General features: G+C 28.0%; 2 protein-coding genes across 2 annotated transcripts in view; one reads left to right on the top strand and one right to left on the bottom strand.

The window, feature by feature from the left end:
• The window catches only part of LOC105361203 (CENP-B homolog protein 2-like), a 36,648-nt gene that overhangs the window by 8,121 nt on the left and 12,670 nt on the right, over positions 1–15,857 (bottom strand). The window lies entirely within an intron of this gene.
• Positions 12,899–15,857, top strand: part of LOC105361202 (apoptosis-resistant E3 ubiquitin protein ligase 1) — a 21,135-nt gene continuing 18,176 nt past the window's right edge. Inside the window, exons 1-2 of the mRNA XM_011498311.1 lie at positions 12,899–13,037; positions 15,620–15,776. Of these exons, the coding sequence (XP_011496613.1) occupies positions 12,929–13,037; positions 15,620–15,776 (266 nt within the window). The 5' untranslated portion in view covers positions 12,899–12,928. The remainder of the gene's footprint in view (positions 13,038–15,619; positions 15,777–15,857) is intronic.

Genomic DNA, 15,857 nt, shown 5'->3' with positions numbered 1-15,857 from the left:
CTGTCCAACTCGATCGGCTCCGTCAGCTGTCGAGACCCATTAGGCCTTGGATCAGGAAGGTACGGGATACGACTGCCTCTTGCGGTTCTTGAGCTGCTCGCGGGTGACGCAAAGGAGAAATCGAATTAACCAAATCGAATGAAAAATTCTTCTTTATACGCTTAGTACAGTCTCTCTAATCTTTGCGATCAATTTCTTTTTCTTTAAACTAGTTAGAAGCCTAATAATGATTAATGCCAATGTGTATGTGAATTTTCTGAAAAGTCAATCCACTGTTTTTTTGTATAATAATGTTAAGGACCCGATTGAGTATATATATATATATATATATATATATATATATATATAAGTTTCGATGTCATTTCTTCTTCCTCTTCGTCATATTGAGTATTATTAGTATATACAAGTACTATTATTAAATTAAAAAATAAAAATAAAGAGATCATTTCTATTTTTTAATTATTAGCGATGGTAGAGCCTACAATTTTGGTCTATTTAAATCGATCTAATACATTTACAAAATTGCATTTACCGTTCGTTTTTATCTTCCTCATATTTTCAAGTAAGTGAAAATATTTTGATAACATACACATTTCCTTCATTTTATAATCAAGCATTAGTGAAAATGTCTTATTAAAAATGCTAAAGCCAATTTTTACACACACACATATATCGTAAAATTCACATTTTTCATGGCCTGAGGATATTCTCAACTTTAGTTATTTTCTAATCGAGCGAGTAATAAATAATTACAGTTCCTTGAAAACGTCATGAATATTTAAAAAATTTCAAGTATAATTTAAATAAATAGATTAGAATACGTAATACTTGATACATTATTATTATTATCATTATTATCATTATTATCATTATTATCATTATTATCATTATTATTATTATTATTATTATTATTATTATTATTATATGTAGAAGTGAGCATAGAATTAATTAAAATTTGATTAAAAAAAGAGAAAAAAAACTCCAATCTACATATTTCTTAGCGAAAAAATTTCAAAAGGTATTATTATTTTTAAGTTTATTTTGACGATAACTAACTGTAAGGATAACCCAGCGCATAAGCGCCAAAACTCTCTTTATTCTCCTGTAATGTGTAATTTTTAGTCGATATAATTAAGTAATATTACTTGTTGCTTTAGCCTCGAACGTAAACTAAAAAAAGAGAATAAATACTCACATTATTATTAATGGCACATCGCTATGAAAACATAGCATAACTGGTCAGAAAAAAGTTCTAAATGTCTATTTTTAGATGCGCGACCTACGCTTGCTTTTTATGATAATCGCTTCGTCAAAGTAAAATAATACTCGTATCGACATATTATATCGACGATCATATTGTTGCACCTCTTAAACACCAATAAACCCATCGACAGATTATCTCGTTTCTATGACAGTAAGGAAAAGATGGCAAAATAGCTTATCGGGTCGTACGGGTAGAGAAGATGAGGAAGAAAAAAGAATGAGCGAGACGAGAGTAGACAAGATAGATCACTGGCGAATGTAAATATCTACACGGTTGTGAGAATTTATTGAGTGGAAAAATTGACTTTACTCGTAATGTTGAGTCACGAGTAACAATCGTATTATGACAATATGTGACAATCGTTCGAATTTTTATGAACTGTAAGAGATAAATTTTTAATTGTGTATTAATAAACTTTCGGGATGACAAATTTATATCGCCATACATCAATAAACAATTTATATGCATTCATTATATCTTTATTTAATTGAGTTTACAACATATGAATATGTTATAAAAATACGAAATATCTCTAAGCAATTTTCGGTTAATTTCAGATTTGTTATAATTGAATGATTTTTAAATACATTCTACCATCGCTATCGTTAAAAATACAATCTATTTAACATGAAATCTTTGCCTACGTACTTGCCGAGATACATTATTTTGCATGCATTATTGTCATTATTTATTAAGAGAAAAAAAAACAAACAAATAAAAAAAAAATCGTTAATACTCAGAGAGCTACTTAATAATTTACCTGACCAATCGTACAACATAGCATTAAATCATATCATGATAAAGTGCATTAAAATAATGTAAAATAATAACAATAACAGAGCCTAATTTTACTTTGTCAAACTGTCAAGGCAATATAGTTAATTGAATAGGCAACCTTCGCGCAATCGTCAAAGAAATTACATAAAAGTAACGGCGCCGAAATGATAAGTCAGTGCTTGAAAAATGCAACTTGACGTGAGTATCGTTTACATGACGCTCCAATCAACGAAACCTTCGCAACCGAGCGACTTCTTTGTTATTTCCAACAAAGAAAGAATAAGACACAGATAGAGAGAGAGAGAGAGAGAGAGAGAGAGAGAGAGAGAGAGAGAGAGAGAGAGAGAGTGACGAAACTACAGAGGAACGGATGTGCGATCGTAGCTGATGAAGATGCGTTAACATTCGCGCTCGCGTGAATCCCTCACTACACGATCAAACTAAATCGCATATATACGTATACTTGAAGTGCCTCCCCCCTCCCCCCCCCAATCCCCCTCCCCATCCCCAATCCAATACTCCCAGTCCGTCCAGACCACCTCTCACTCATTCAACAAACAACACACTCGATCACGCAGTAGCCGAGAGTTCGCTTCGGAATATAAAGGTCTGAATTGACGTCAGACGAGCCTCCCCCGTCCACCCCACCTCGACCCTCTCATCAACTCTGGCCCATCCGCCCAAAGCTAGTATGCAAGATATCTAGTCGCTGAGAGACAACAACGAGGCTCGATGAAAATAATGTTAATAGACTCGACGTGAAAGTGAATTTCTTCTTGACGTACCACCACTGGAGGCCAGCAGCTTAGTCTCTTTACATTACCTTTACAATCCCATCAACCAAGCACTCAAAGAGATTCTCCATGGAGTTACCGAGTCCGAACTAATTCAGCATTGAGCGCATGTAATTGTTAATAATTATAAGGCCGTGCGAGCATTGCCGCACCTCTTAAAATGTCAAATTTATTTGTGTATCATAGCGCTTTGTGTTTGGCTCGTTTCGTCATTTCATCGAACATAGTTGCGTTAAATTCTACTCACCCGACTTCAATATCATTTTGAACTCTAATTAAACAAATATCCATCTACATAATTTTAATATCGACATTAACTAAATAATACGACAATTGCCAAAGATCTAACGATTTAAGGAGACTTACGTACTATTTTACCTTGATTTATTATAAAAACACGAATAGCATGGAAATGTAAAATCGATAATATTGGTAAGTAACAAGTCGAACAAATTAAATATAATTTTCTTCGATGACAAAGATATGATAAATTTGGATAGTAAACATAGATATTTTATTCTTACACATATAAAATTTCATCGCTACACTTTTACGCCACTACACGCGCACAAAACATCCCGTTAACATGCATAAGCATCTCAAATATATATAAAATATATTATTTTTATAAATTTTGACTTTTCACGATATTTTTCATTCGGTATAGATGTTGATTTATAGAATTATTTCACTAGTAATGGCACGAGATCGATCATTTATATAAGTTTTATTGAAATATTGCAATAATCTTATAAAATAGTTGACAAACGATACATTTACCTTTTCATATTACAAAGGTGTCGCTTTAAATTTATGATAATTAAACAAACATTGTTTACAATAAAGTTACATAGCCGACCAACCAAGATCTTTGAATTTTAATATGCCATTCAGCGTTTTTCAATAGCACGAATAAATTTTACTTCCTTTACACTCGTGCTAACATAATAACATATTTGTTAACAACTTTTTTTTTGTATTTTTTTTTTTTTTTTAATTTTTTAATTTTTTTTTTTTTTTTTTTCTATTCTAACCACTAAGGAAAGATAAAACTCCGAGATTTTGAATAGTAAGCTATCAATGTAGTTTTCCTTATTTCTGATTAACTTTGCCTCATTCATTATGAAACAACATTAAATTACTTATAAAGTGAACAATGAAAATAATGATGTTATGTAAAATTCATTGTACATTAACATTTTCTGTAGTAAACTTTAACAAAAGTCATCGTAATGTATAAAGCAACAAATGTACTTATACTACTTTTATAAGGTTTTTGTAATATTTACGTCATGCTTTTTTTATCACAACGTTTATATGCAAATGAAAAGCAGAGAAGAAAAATACTTTTTCACCAAAATATACTTTATCCGGAATATGAAAACAATTAAAAATGAATCTTCTAAATTATTAAGCCGTTTTATATTTTTTCATAGTGTAGAAAAGAATTTTTTTTTATTAAAAAGTACTGCAAAATTTCGCTTTAGTAATGGAATCGACCGTCTCCCCAATGTGATGAGATAAAATTTTATATTAAACGTTATATTACTACTTAATGTTATATTAACTTTTATATAAAGTAATTTTTACTAATTTTAATTTTTGCCAATCACTATTGATATATTCATTTCCTGTATTTACGAAAACTTTGGCTTATCCCTATCGCTATGTTGTACATAATCACATTCTTCGATAGTTGTTAACATACAATACAATTATATTGCAATTATTAAATCCTCAGAATGATTAATGCAATATCATACTTGGAGAACAAGAAAGTATTGCATTAGTAAAAAAAAAAAAAAATATATATTTATAGGCATTTATTAAGGCAAATTTTAAAGGAATTCGTTATGGTAATTTTACGGATTATCATGAAGCTTAATGATATTTGAATCGCGAAAAGTATAATCTCTACGAATTTTCGTAGTGTGAATAGTGAAATTATATAGGATGATGAATATGCTGCTGCTGCTGCTGATGATGATGATGATGATGCATCGATTGATTGAATGGAACTTTTTTTTTTTTTTTCTTATTGCATAATATATTTAAATTAATATCTCGAGCACTAATTACATATTGTTTACTTATATGATAATTATTATAATTTTTGGATTTGAAAAGTATATATCGATTGAATAAATCATTAATTACAACGTTACATATATACATCCACGATAGAAAAAGATACTCTCAATATTTAAAAGCCGAAAAATCAATGAAGTTGTATAAACGAATCAATATTGACTATTGACGGTGCAATCGTTGAGCTCAATGCATATTTTACGAATGCAAAAAGTAGAGAGAACATGGCGCTTAAAAGCGTAAATAACATTTGAAATGATGGAATGAGATTGCGATTCCTTAAGCCAGACGAGTCAATGAAATGCCGAAGAAGTAAGAACCATGAAACTTGGCTCGACAGAGCGTAACGAAGTTTCACCAGCGGAACCCCGAAGTAGCGAAGAAAATCTCGGATGAAACTAAAACGACCGTAATATTGCCTCTGGCCTCGTTTATCGTTGATCATCTCGCTGATCATCGCCAATAGGTATTGGATGGAAATGAAGGAAATAAAACTTGAGCTGCAAATCGAATATACCAACGGGATCAGTTGGGCATGTTGAGTTTTAGAATATCGATGTCTCGCAATGACTATAAAGCAATGGCGAATCTGCCCTCCATAAGCATTCCAATAAATTCGGATGTAAAGGATTATGTATCGCGTCCATGTGTTTGGATGTGCATTGGCAATGCCGCCATTCCGATATTATGATAGTGGATAGTCGGAGTAAGATGAGAAAGATGAAAAGATGAGAGTCTTGGTTCCATCTCTGGTGATTGATCTGACTTTTTAAATTATATGATAATCCATTTGACACAATCATAAGCGATTTGAGATCTAATTAGAAGCTTACTCTCTCAAGACTTATCGCCATCCGAAATTAATAATTCTATATTTAATCACTATTCAAGACGGAGACTGAGCAGTTTGCATAATTATTTTTTTAATAAAAAGTACCGTTCGATACTCAGATTGCGAAATAAGTTGTAGCCGATCTTCATTTTTGCTAATGCATTTCCTAGAAAATTCTAAAGCATATTAAGAGTACAGTTGGTAAAACTTGCAAAACTTTTTTCATTCAATTAAGAATTAGTAAAAAAAAAAATAAAATTTATACAATAAAAATAATCGGTAAAAGTAAAAATTTTAAAATTCGTTGTGAAAAAAAAAAATAAAAAACAAACAAATAATGGATAAAACAAATGAAACAATAATGTTATCAACTACAACTCGTTACAACAGTAATATTTTTAAATAAAAAAACAGACACGCTTTACTTAGTAATTTTATGATACGTATATTTTTCAAGTAAAACGTCGGCAAAGTATCTATACTACGTCTATAATAATAAATAATAAATAATAATTAAAATATCTTTAATAATAAGCTGCATTGGAAATGAGAGTGGGCACATATGTACACTGCATGCAAATTACAAAAATTAATTTACTCTTAAGTAATTCTAACAGTAAAAATTGTTATTGCTCTTGTTTAATTAATATTAACTATACCTCTACTTTCAAGGACCTCAACATCAATCGTGTTTAAGTGTTTAAGTGTTATTTCGATAAGATAATAACGGCTCTGACGAATTATCAATGAATCAAGTTCGCGTTCCCAAAATTAATCTAGTAAGCGCTACATTATTGAAGTTACACCTTTTACAGCAAACTATACTATATTGCATGTCGTATATCGGTAGAAAATTTATAACTTCGATCTTATAACTTCACCCCTCTTTTTTTTTTTTTTTTTTTTTTTTTTTTTTTTTTTTTTTTTTTTTTTTTTTTTTAATAGATTGAATTTTGCTAAAAAATCATAAATATTGCTTTTCTACGTAACTCAAGCCGAAATCTTTCATTCATATTAGTTACGTTGTTATTCTATCGTTAATTTTCTTTTTATATATTAATTATATTATATATTAATAATAAGTTTACCGTCTCCTAAATATTAATTTACGATGCTTTGCACTGCATCGTACAAATATTTTTTTTTTATTTTCGAACAATTCGTAAAATCTTATGAAAGTTCACGTTCAAGAATTATTTATCTGAATTAATATTGATATTATTTGTTATTTTTCAATTTTGCCTTTGTCGTGGTTAAAACTCTATATACATTTATCCATTGTGCTGACATTCAATTATTCAACATTTATTGAAAAAAAAAAAAACATTTATTAAAAAAAAAAAAAAAAAAAAAAAAAATAAAATAAAACATTACAATTTATTCAAATATATTAGAAATAATTATAAAGTTTATTACTAATTACTGCAACAAAAATAATGATTTGACTGTATATTTTGTGCTATCCCAATATAAATATACAAATCAAAAATAATATTAAACATAATAGCGTAATCAACATGAGTTTGTATGAACAAATAAGTCCCTTCAAGCCAAATAAATGTTAAGAAAATCAGAACTAAGATTAGTGAATCAACGAAATATTCTGATATATCAAACAAGTTTATCACTAATATCGTGCGATAATGTAAATTAATCACTCTATGTTTTTATTTAAAGATAAATTATGTAGTCATAATTAATAAACTTTATAAAACTTTACAAATATCAACAAAGTAATACAATGTATGATTAAAAATTAAAGAAAATACAATAAGATTTTAATCTTGTATATGACACATGTACTGCATATTTACCTAATTACTGTTACATAATTACGTGACATTTATTTTAAAAGAACTTACGAAACATTCGGAAAATAAAATATATTTTTTCTTACTCTATTAATCGGAAAATACAAAGATTTTAACGATATGCTGAGTTCCAACTAAGAAATGAACATTTTACAGAAATGTGAAACTTTATGTTTATCATATAAATTGGGAAGAAACTTCTTCGACTCTTGACATAATAAACTTTCGAGTTATTATTGGTTAATTAAATAGTGAAAAATTAAATAAAAATAATTATGAATATTGTTATTATTAGCTGTTAAATATAATTATAAGTTAAATCAGAAAATATTAACTATCGATATTATCAAGGAAATGATTATACAAGAGTGTCAGATAAAAATTTTTTTAAAAAAACAAATAAAAATATACAAATTTAAAAAGTCATATTACACAGTTTGATTAAATATGGATTAAAATACATATATTTGATACACTGTACATCAATTTCAAACTAGTAAATTAAGAAGAAAAAAAAAAAAAAAAGATAAGATTTATCATAATAATGCTATAGCTTTAAATTTTCTTTAAAGTGATGAATTTGTTTATGAATTCACAATTTCTAATTCTAAATGACAAAATTCACATAATTAATTATTTACACGATTATTAACGCACGTGTATTTTTCTTTTAATTATATACGTTTAAATGCAGAATTTGTAGTAAATAGATGTCTTTACGATAAGACGAAAGATAACATTATAACATGATTATATACTTCGCTGGTCTGTAAATAAAAAAAAAAACAACAAACAAACAAAAACAAAAAAAAAACAAAAAAAAATCGGTCGCTGCTTGTGGTTTTATCATGTCACTTTCAATAACTAAATTGTATAATACTCTCGATGTAATTGCGTAAACTAAAGTTTATTCAATTACATTTTGTCATGTCGATTTGTGCTTATTCGTTGCAAAAATTAATTCGCACTAATCGCGTGAGTTTCGTTATCTTCTATTAGCCTTGACTTTTTTTCTCTTTAGTATTTCAAAAGCAGCAAAAATTCGTATACGTGCATACACACTCTGTCTCTCTTTCTTGCGATCACGATACTGGCCGAAAACGTTTTTTTCAAATTTTTTTTTCACCTCACTTGTGCGCGTGTAGGTAATCGCCTGTATCATTGTGTGTATTGTCCCAGAAAATCTAACATTTTCATACCAAAGAATCGATCACCTGGGCGAGACAAATAGAGTACACACGCATTTTAAACGAGAAAGTGTATCGCTCTAGCGAAAATTCGTTCAGCATAATTTCTTCCGATTTTCACGTTTCAATTTCTAACTTGTACCAAGTAGTTGACGCAAGTAACTTCTCGCGTGATTCCAATGAAATTCATGTAGAGAATAGTTTTCACTGTAGTGGTTAGCAGATTGTCAGAACGATAACCAATTTCACTTTTTATATATTTTTCTAACGCTCTGCGCTATATTATTTTTATCCTGAAGTGTCTTTCTTATTCGGACCTGCACTTTCATATATATATATATATATATAACGGCTATTATAACTTTCGCTTCCCTTTTTCGTGAAAATCTTTATCATTTAATGTTTCGCGTATAAGCTGCTGACCATTAGCATCTACCTCTTTTGTAATAAAATTCACAAATTTCAAAAGCGAGCTCGACTTTTAAAACTTCCAATCATATGTAAATATTTGGCGTTCAATCGTAAAATACTTTCTTCTATTTGTTCGTAAATATATTTTAATCGAAAAACTTAATATAATTATGCATGTGTGCATAATAAATATAAGAAAGTTTGCTTATAACACGGAAAATTATAATTCATTTTACCTAAACGGGATTTCAATTAAAACGTAATAATTCCATTACTATTTCTAATTTTACCTCGACTATCTCACTCGCTTTAATACGACTGTTCGATGTACTTTTTTTTTTTAATCATTGTCAATCACTTTTTCTTATATTTTTTCATCTCTTACGTATATACGTATATTCTAATAACGGTCTCGTCGTATTTACTTTTTATTCAGTTATACGTATTAAGCTTTTTCTGACCTAATTACTAAGAATCTAGAGCGCTTTACATATTAGCCATTATTTAATGTAAATGCAGTCGAATGACATCCTGTTTAATAAAATTTGATTTATGGAAGGAATTGATTATTCGTATCTTTTGTTTAAGTTTAATAATAGGCATGGCTTATCAGATTTACTTCTCGTGCATACGACCACTGTTCTATTTTAACGGTAAATTAATGTTATTTATTTGTAATTTATAATATCATGAATGCTTAAAATAACTATAATGCACTGATCGATGATTTAATCAGTAATCAATTATGCCAACTTTTTAAAAATAATTTTCCATCTTAATAGTTCCTAACAAATAATTTCATATAATTAAATTTAATAAATAAAATAGTAAATTACAATAAGTTATAATCAGTAATCGATGATGATGTAATGCAATAATTAACTGCATAAATGAAAATAAATATTTATAAATATATTAATTTAAAAAAATAGAAATGATTTTATTTACATTACTTTTGAAATTACATTAAAAATATCAAATTAAATTAAATTAATACTATTCGTAAAGTGTGGCATAAATGAAAATGAAATGATGCAAATAAAAATTGGTGCATATATACGTAAACTGCATAAAAAATAGCATTTGAATACTATAAAAATGCAGCGTCTAAAGTTCAATTTAATAAACTTAAAATTCGTTACGTTTGCGCGCTTAAAATTAGATGAAAATAAATTATTATAAAAATAAGCGAGCATTTCATGCCTAAGGTTTAATTTATCGAAGTAAAAATTTAATTAGTTCTGTACCACCTCAAAAAAAAAAAAAAAAAAAAAAAAAAAAAAAAAAAAAAAAAAAAAAAACGGAATGTTGTGGTTTACTAACTAAATTATCAAAGCGCTTTTCTACTAGAAATTTCACGTCTCACTATATCATAAATATAAAATCATTAACGAAGGACAACTTGTCAATCGCAATTGATAGTGTGTACGACATATGCGGATGAATATAAAGAATCAAGAGGCAAACATTATTATTTTAATAACTAAGCAAAAAGTGCAACAAGGCAATAAACACGTATAATATGTAATAAAAAATATTTATTTGCGTCGTATGCAAAGTTAACGATCTGACGATAATGCCGGTTAAGTTAATGTTATACTGAACCATTGTGTAGATGAGTCATTAGTAACTATTACGGAATTAACACTTGGAGCTCTCTAACCACTGTATTTCATGAATATTAAGGTTTAAGATTACAATGAAAGCTCTGAAGTATCCATTTCAATTCAATTTTAAAAGCTGCTTTCTAACGCTAAATGATATAATAAACCACTCGTAATTCATCCTATACCTACAAAGTTATCAAATGCATAGTCTTTAAAACATACTTTATTAAGTGAATTAAATTAAAGATTTAATCCTGTAAATTCGATGAAAAGGATTGAAATTACACAAGTATATATATATATATATATATATATATATATATATATATACACATCAATAACATATAACATATATATTATACTTCATCATATCTATTTCATGGAACTCATTGAAATTAAAATATTAATACGATTTTATTCATCGTACAAAATGAATTTGTGAGATTTACCAATGAAAGACTTTCCCATACAGTTTTATACTCAAGTTTATACCCTTTAACTTACTTTCTTTCACTTATCTCCTCTTTTTCATATTTTTCTTTCTTGGCACTTTCTCATCTCTCTTCTTGCAGTCAAATCAATATTCACTTCCTTCTACATAATTTCTATCTCTCTACCTCTTACATATCCATAATTCCACAATACAAATATATTCATTAGTTTATAAATGCTTTATTTTTCAAATATTGCTTACTTGGCTCTTGCAAATGTATCTGATTATCTTAATAATAATTTAATTAATATAATAATCGCAAGATTCAATTGTATGACTTCCTCAATTCAATGTAATATCAGATCATTTTTTATCATCTTATAGACAAGAATAATTATTATTTAATAGTTCGTAACAGAAGTGATAAAATATTTCATTCAACTCTTTTCTCTTATATACATTATTAAAAATATTACAAATTTCAGATTTTTAAATTAAAATTACAATAATTTTTTACCGATCCTTTTTAATTGCTTTAATTTTAACTTCCATATCGTTATACGTATTATTTATAAATACACATATATATATGTATGTACATATATTAAAAAAAAAAAAAAAAAACAAAAAAAAATTTATAATTTAATTGAATATATTATCTTTATAACTCAAAAATCCATATACTCATTTCAATCCAATGGATCGAATAAAACAATATATTTTAAGGTATCGTTAACAAGCAAATTATAAAAAATGTCTATATAACTTTGAAATCAATATACTTAATGAAATGCCTCACAAGATACACAAGTTTTTTTATATATAGCGATAAAACTTAGTGCTTCCGAAGGGAAAGCGATAATTTTTAACAAACTAATGATGATTGTTATGTATAAATAATCTTATATTAAACGTCTAAATATCCAAATATGCGAATATCGAAATATAAAGTTTTCATAATTAGGCTTTATTAGAATGAATTAAAATTGGTTATCATTTAGTGTTTAAATACTTGAATAAAAATTGTATCTAGAAATGTCAAAAGTGAGAGTGTGTTAAAAACGTTAAAAAGAGTTTTTATTTGAATTTTAAGTTTTTACATCAATTAATAACCTGAAGTTAACCTTCAACATTATGTTCTCGCGTATTTCACTGAAAAATATAGCATGAAGAGGATATTTTTGCCTTTTAATTTACTCGCGATATTGTCAAATGTTTTCAGCTTCATTTTCGTATACAATGGCGCCAAATTTGCACAATATTAAATGTACTAAACAAGAAATAAAAGTTTTCAAAAAAAAAAAAAAAGAAAAAAAAAGCATTTACTTTAACAAAATTATCACGTTAAAATCTTATTTGTTGAACAATATTTTTAATAAATTGTATAAAAAAAAAATAAATAAATAAAATAAAATAAGAATAAGAAGAAGCATGTAAATGTAATTGACAAGACAATAAAATTGAAATAATCCGTGTATTCAGGGGTAGTTGCAATGATAAATAAATATTATTCATTATATTAAAAGAAATTTCGATTGTAATCTATTGTTTGAATAATATTTTCTATCCTTGCATTATGGGTCCTTGCTTATTATCGTTGTTCTAACAGGCTCGTTTAATAATTGATAGGCTACAAACGTTATAATTCCGCTACTAAAAACCGTATTAAAAGTATGACTATTTAAAAGTTTAAATGAAACAATTAAAAAATATTTTATAATAAGATGCCCGACAAGACTTTACGAAGTCGATATGGACCAAGAGAGGAGTTTTTCAGTGAAGAAATGTCTTCTATCGGCATGTCCATGCGACCTAGCGGTAGTGCATCCTCAGGTAAATTAATTGAGATTAGATTATTTAAAATTATTTGAAAAGATTATTTATGAAATATCTTAAACATTAGATTTTCATAATTTAACATTTATAATGTAACTATTTACCCACTCTAATACCTATTTTTGTCATTTCTCGTCATTGTTCCTTTATCTTCTTTATCTTCTTTTTTTTTTTTTTTAAATTTTCATTAAGAAACAATGGAGAATACATTTTTCAAAACTATTATAAATGAATGATCTCTAAAAGGAATTTATTTGATTTTTCTTCAAGAAAATATTAAGATTTTTTAAAAAATAAAGCATTGGGCTTCGTTGTTACTTATTATGAAGAATTATCAGAATTTTTGACGCATTATTTTTATAATAATATAATATACATGTATTTTCGATCGATATTACCTACTGTGATTTTTATATCTAAATATAAGAACAAATAGAAAAATTAAATATTATTTACATAGCATTGGAATATTTATACTCTTGAATCACGTCTTTTTTTTTTTTTTTTTTTTTTTTTTTTTTTTTATCAAAAAAGGAAAAATTCTTTGTATCTAACCCAATAAATTTGAATTATTTCCGGCTCATTTGTTACTTTTAATGTTACAGAAAACCTAGTTTGTTATTAGTGAATATTAAATTCGTGGTAGTAAAATGTTGGATACACGAGATAGTATAATAAATTTATCTACGTGTAAAATTCAGCTTCCAAGTGGTTGACGTTGAAAACTGACAACACTTCCACTTACTTTAAGAAAATTATTATCATTGTGTAGGAGAAAATGAAGTGAAAGAAGAATACAATTAGTTCAGATTTTCGCGTATTATTTATTTAAATAATTATACTTTATTCGAGCAGGATTTCAGATTTGGAAATAAAATTGCTATGGCTATTGACTGATTGGCAATTGCTATTTTCTTTTTTATCGAAATACAACTCCATCAAAGTTACACTAATAACAGTGCTTTTAATATTCACGATAGATCACCTTGATCGATCTATTTCCATATTTTAACTAAGCAATAATTCTAATAATTCTAGATTATATCCTTTTAATGTATTTTCTAAATAAAAATTAATGAATTAATATAGTACTCTATTGAGAATGATTAAAAAAGAAAAGTCTAGGTAATTGGAAAGCTTGAAGCATATTGCTTTTTTGTTAAATTAATCTTAGGAAAATACATCTTTTATTATAAATAAGTGAAAAAAGATTTTTAATGAAAACAAACATTTATTTATTATATTAATTAATAAATGACATTATTCATTGGAACTATTTATTTTAATTTTAATTTTTAAACTTTAATAAAACATATAGAAATGCATTGTTACATTTAGTAATATATCCATGAAATATTAACACTGTCTGCTTTAATTAAGTCTGTTAACATTAATTGTCTAATAATAAATATCTAACTAATTCTTCTGGAAATATGTATATTTATAATTATTTTAAAAGAGTTCACTTTTATTTGTGCTTATCAACTGATCAATTAAAACTGAATAAGAACAATTTTAAAATACACGCAATGAATTATTTGACAAATTTGTTGTATCTTAAAGGAGGAGAAGGGGGAAAAATGATGAAAAATTAAATTTATATAATTTATATAATTAAAATTACAATATTTAGGATGCAATTAGAGAATTTAAACTTTATAATTTTGTTTGTAAGAAGTACAATCGTTATGGAAATCCATAACTTTTCTTCAACACTCTAGACATACATAATAACATATTTGTGATTGTGTAAAATGTAAATATTCTTAATTTTAGATTAATTTAATTCTTTCTTCAAAAATTGGGGTACATTCGTCTAGTTCGTGAGTGTGTGTCTCATATCTTAAATTGCTTACGGTGTATATGTATGTATTTTCGATATTAAAAAGTGAACTTAATCAACATTTTGCAACAAGAGATTAAGAGGTAATTCAAACTCGCTTTCACTGTCAAAATGATGATCTTTCTGATGATAGCGATAATATCAATTTATAATTAAAATTGAAAAGAAATGATTTGGCTGAGAACAAAATTGGAGAAAAAAACAGCGTTTCTGAAAAATCTTTACAAATTCAATTTATCTATTGAATGAATTATAATAATTATGTTGAATTCTCGGGAATAGCAAAAACAGCGTATCATAACATTCGAGATATGGATGAAATTATTATTCAATATCCAAGGTCATTTCGCATTAGTAATATCACATGTAAAATATTAATGATGCTTCCTTAATTAATATATTGACTCGATAGTCAATAGATTGAGATTTGTTATTGTTTAATGTATATTACAAGCGGATGAAATAATTTGCCATTAAAGGGTGCACAATTCGATCACTGCTTTATCGCGAAAATGCGCAATTAATGGAACTATCTAAAAGTTGCGTGATCGGGAGGCTGAGAAGGCATTACACCGCACACGCGCCGGTGCGTGTAACAAGTGCGCAACATTGCGCGCGAACATTGTCCGAGTAAGAAGCGAAAGTCCTTGATATCGATATTGGGTAAAAATGAGGACGAGCGCTCGTCCAGGAAGTCGCAAGAAAGCTAACAGCGGCCGCTTATCTCTTTTTCTAGGTATTTCGAGCCTGGTGAGTTGCGGGGAGGTCGAGGCGCTGCCGGAGCTCCCGCCCCAGGACAAGGAGCGACTCCAGCGGGCGGCGCGACTCCTGCAGCAGCGGCTCGTCCTGCGCCAATGGCTCACCGACCACGACCTCCACAATTATTACCAGAGGTACGTGCAGCCACCGCGCAGCAACCCCCCCCCCCCCCCCCCCCCCCCCCAACCCCACCCCCCCCCCCCCCCCCCCCCCCC

Source organism: Ceratosolen solmsi, unplaced genomic scaffold (genome assembly GCF_000503995.2).
Source record: "Ceratosolen solmsi marchali unplaced genomic scaffold, CerSol_1.0 scaffold14, whole genome shotgun sequence".
NCBI lineage: Eukaryota > Metazoa > Arthropoda > Insecta > Hymenoptera > Agaonidae > Ceratosolen > Ceratosolen solmsi.
Note: the sequence above shows the minus strand (reverse complement) of the source record. Positions and strands in the feature narration are given on the sequence as shown.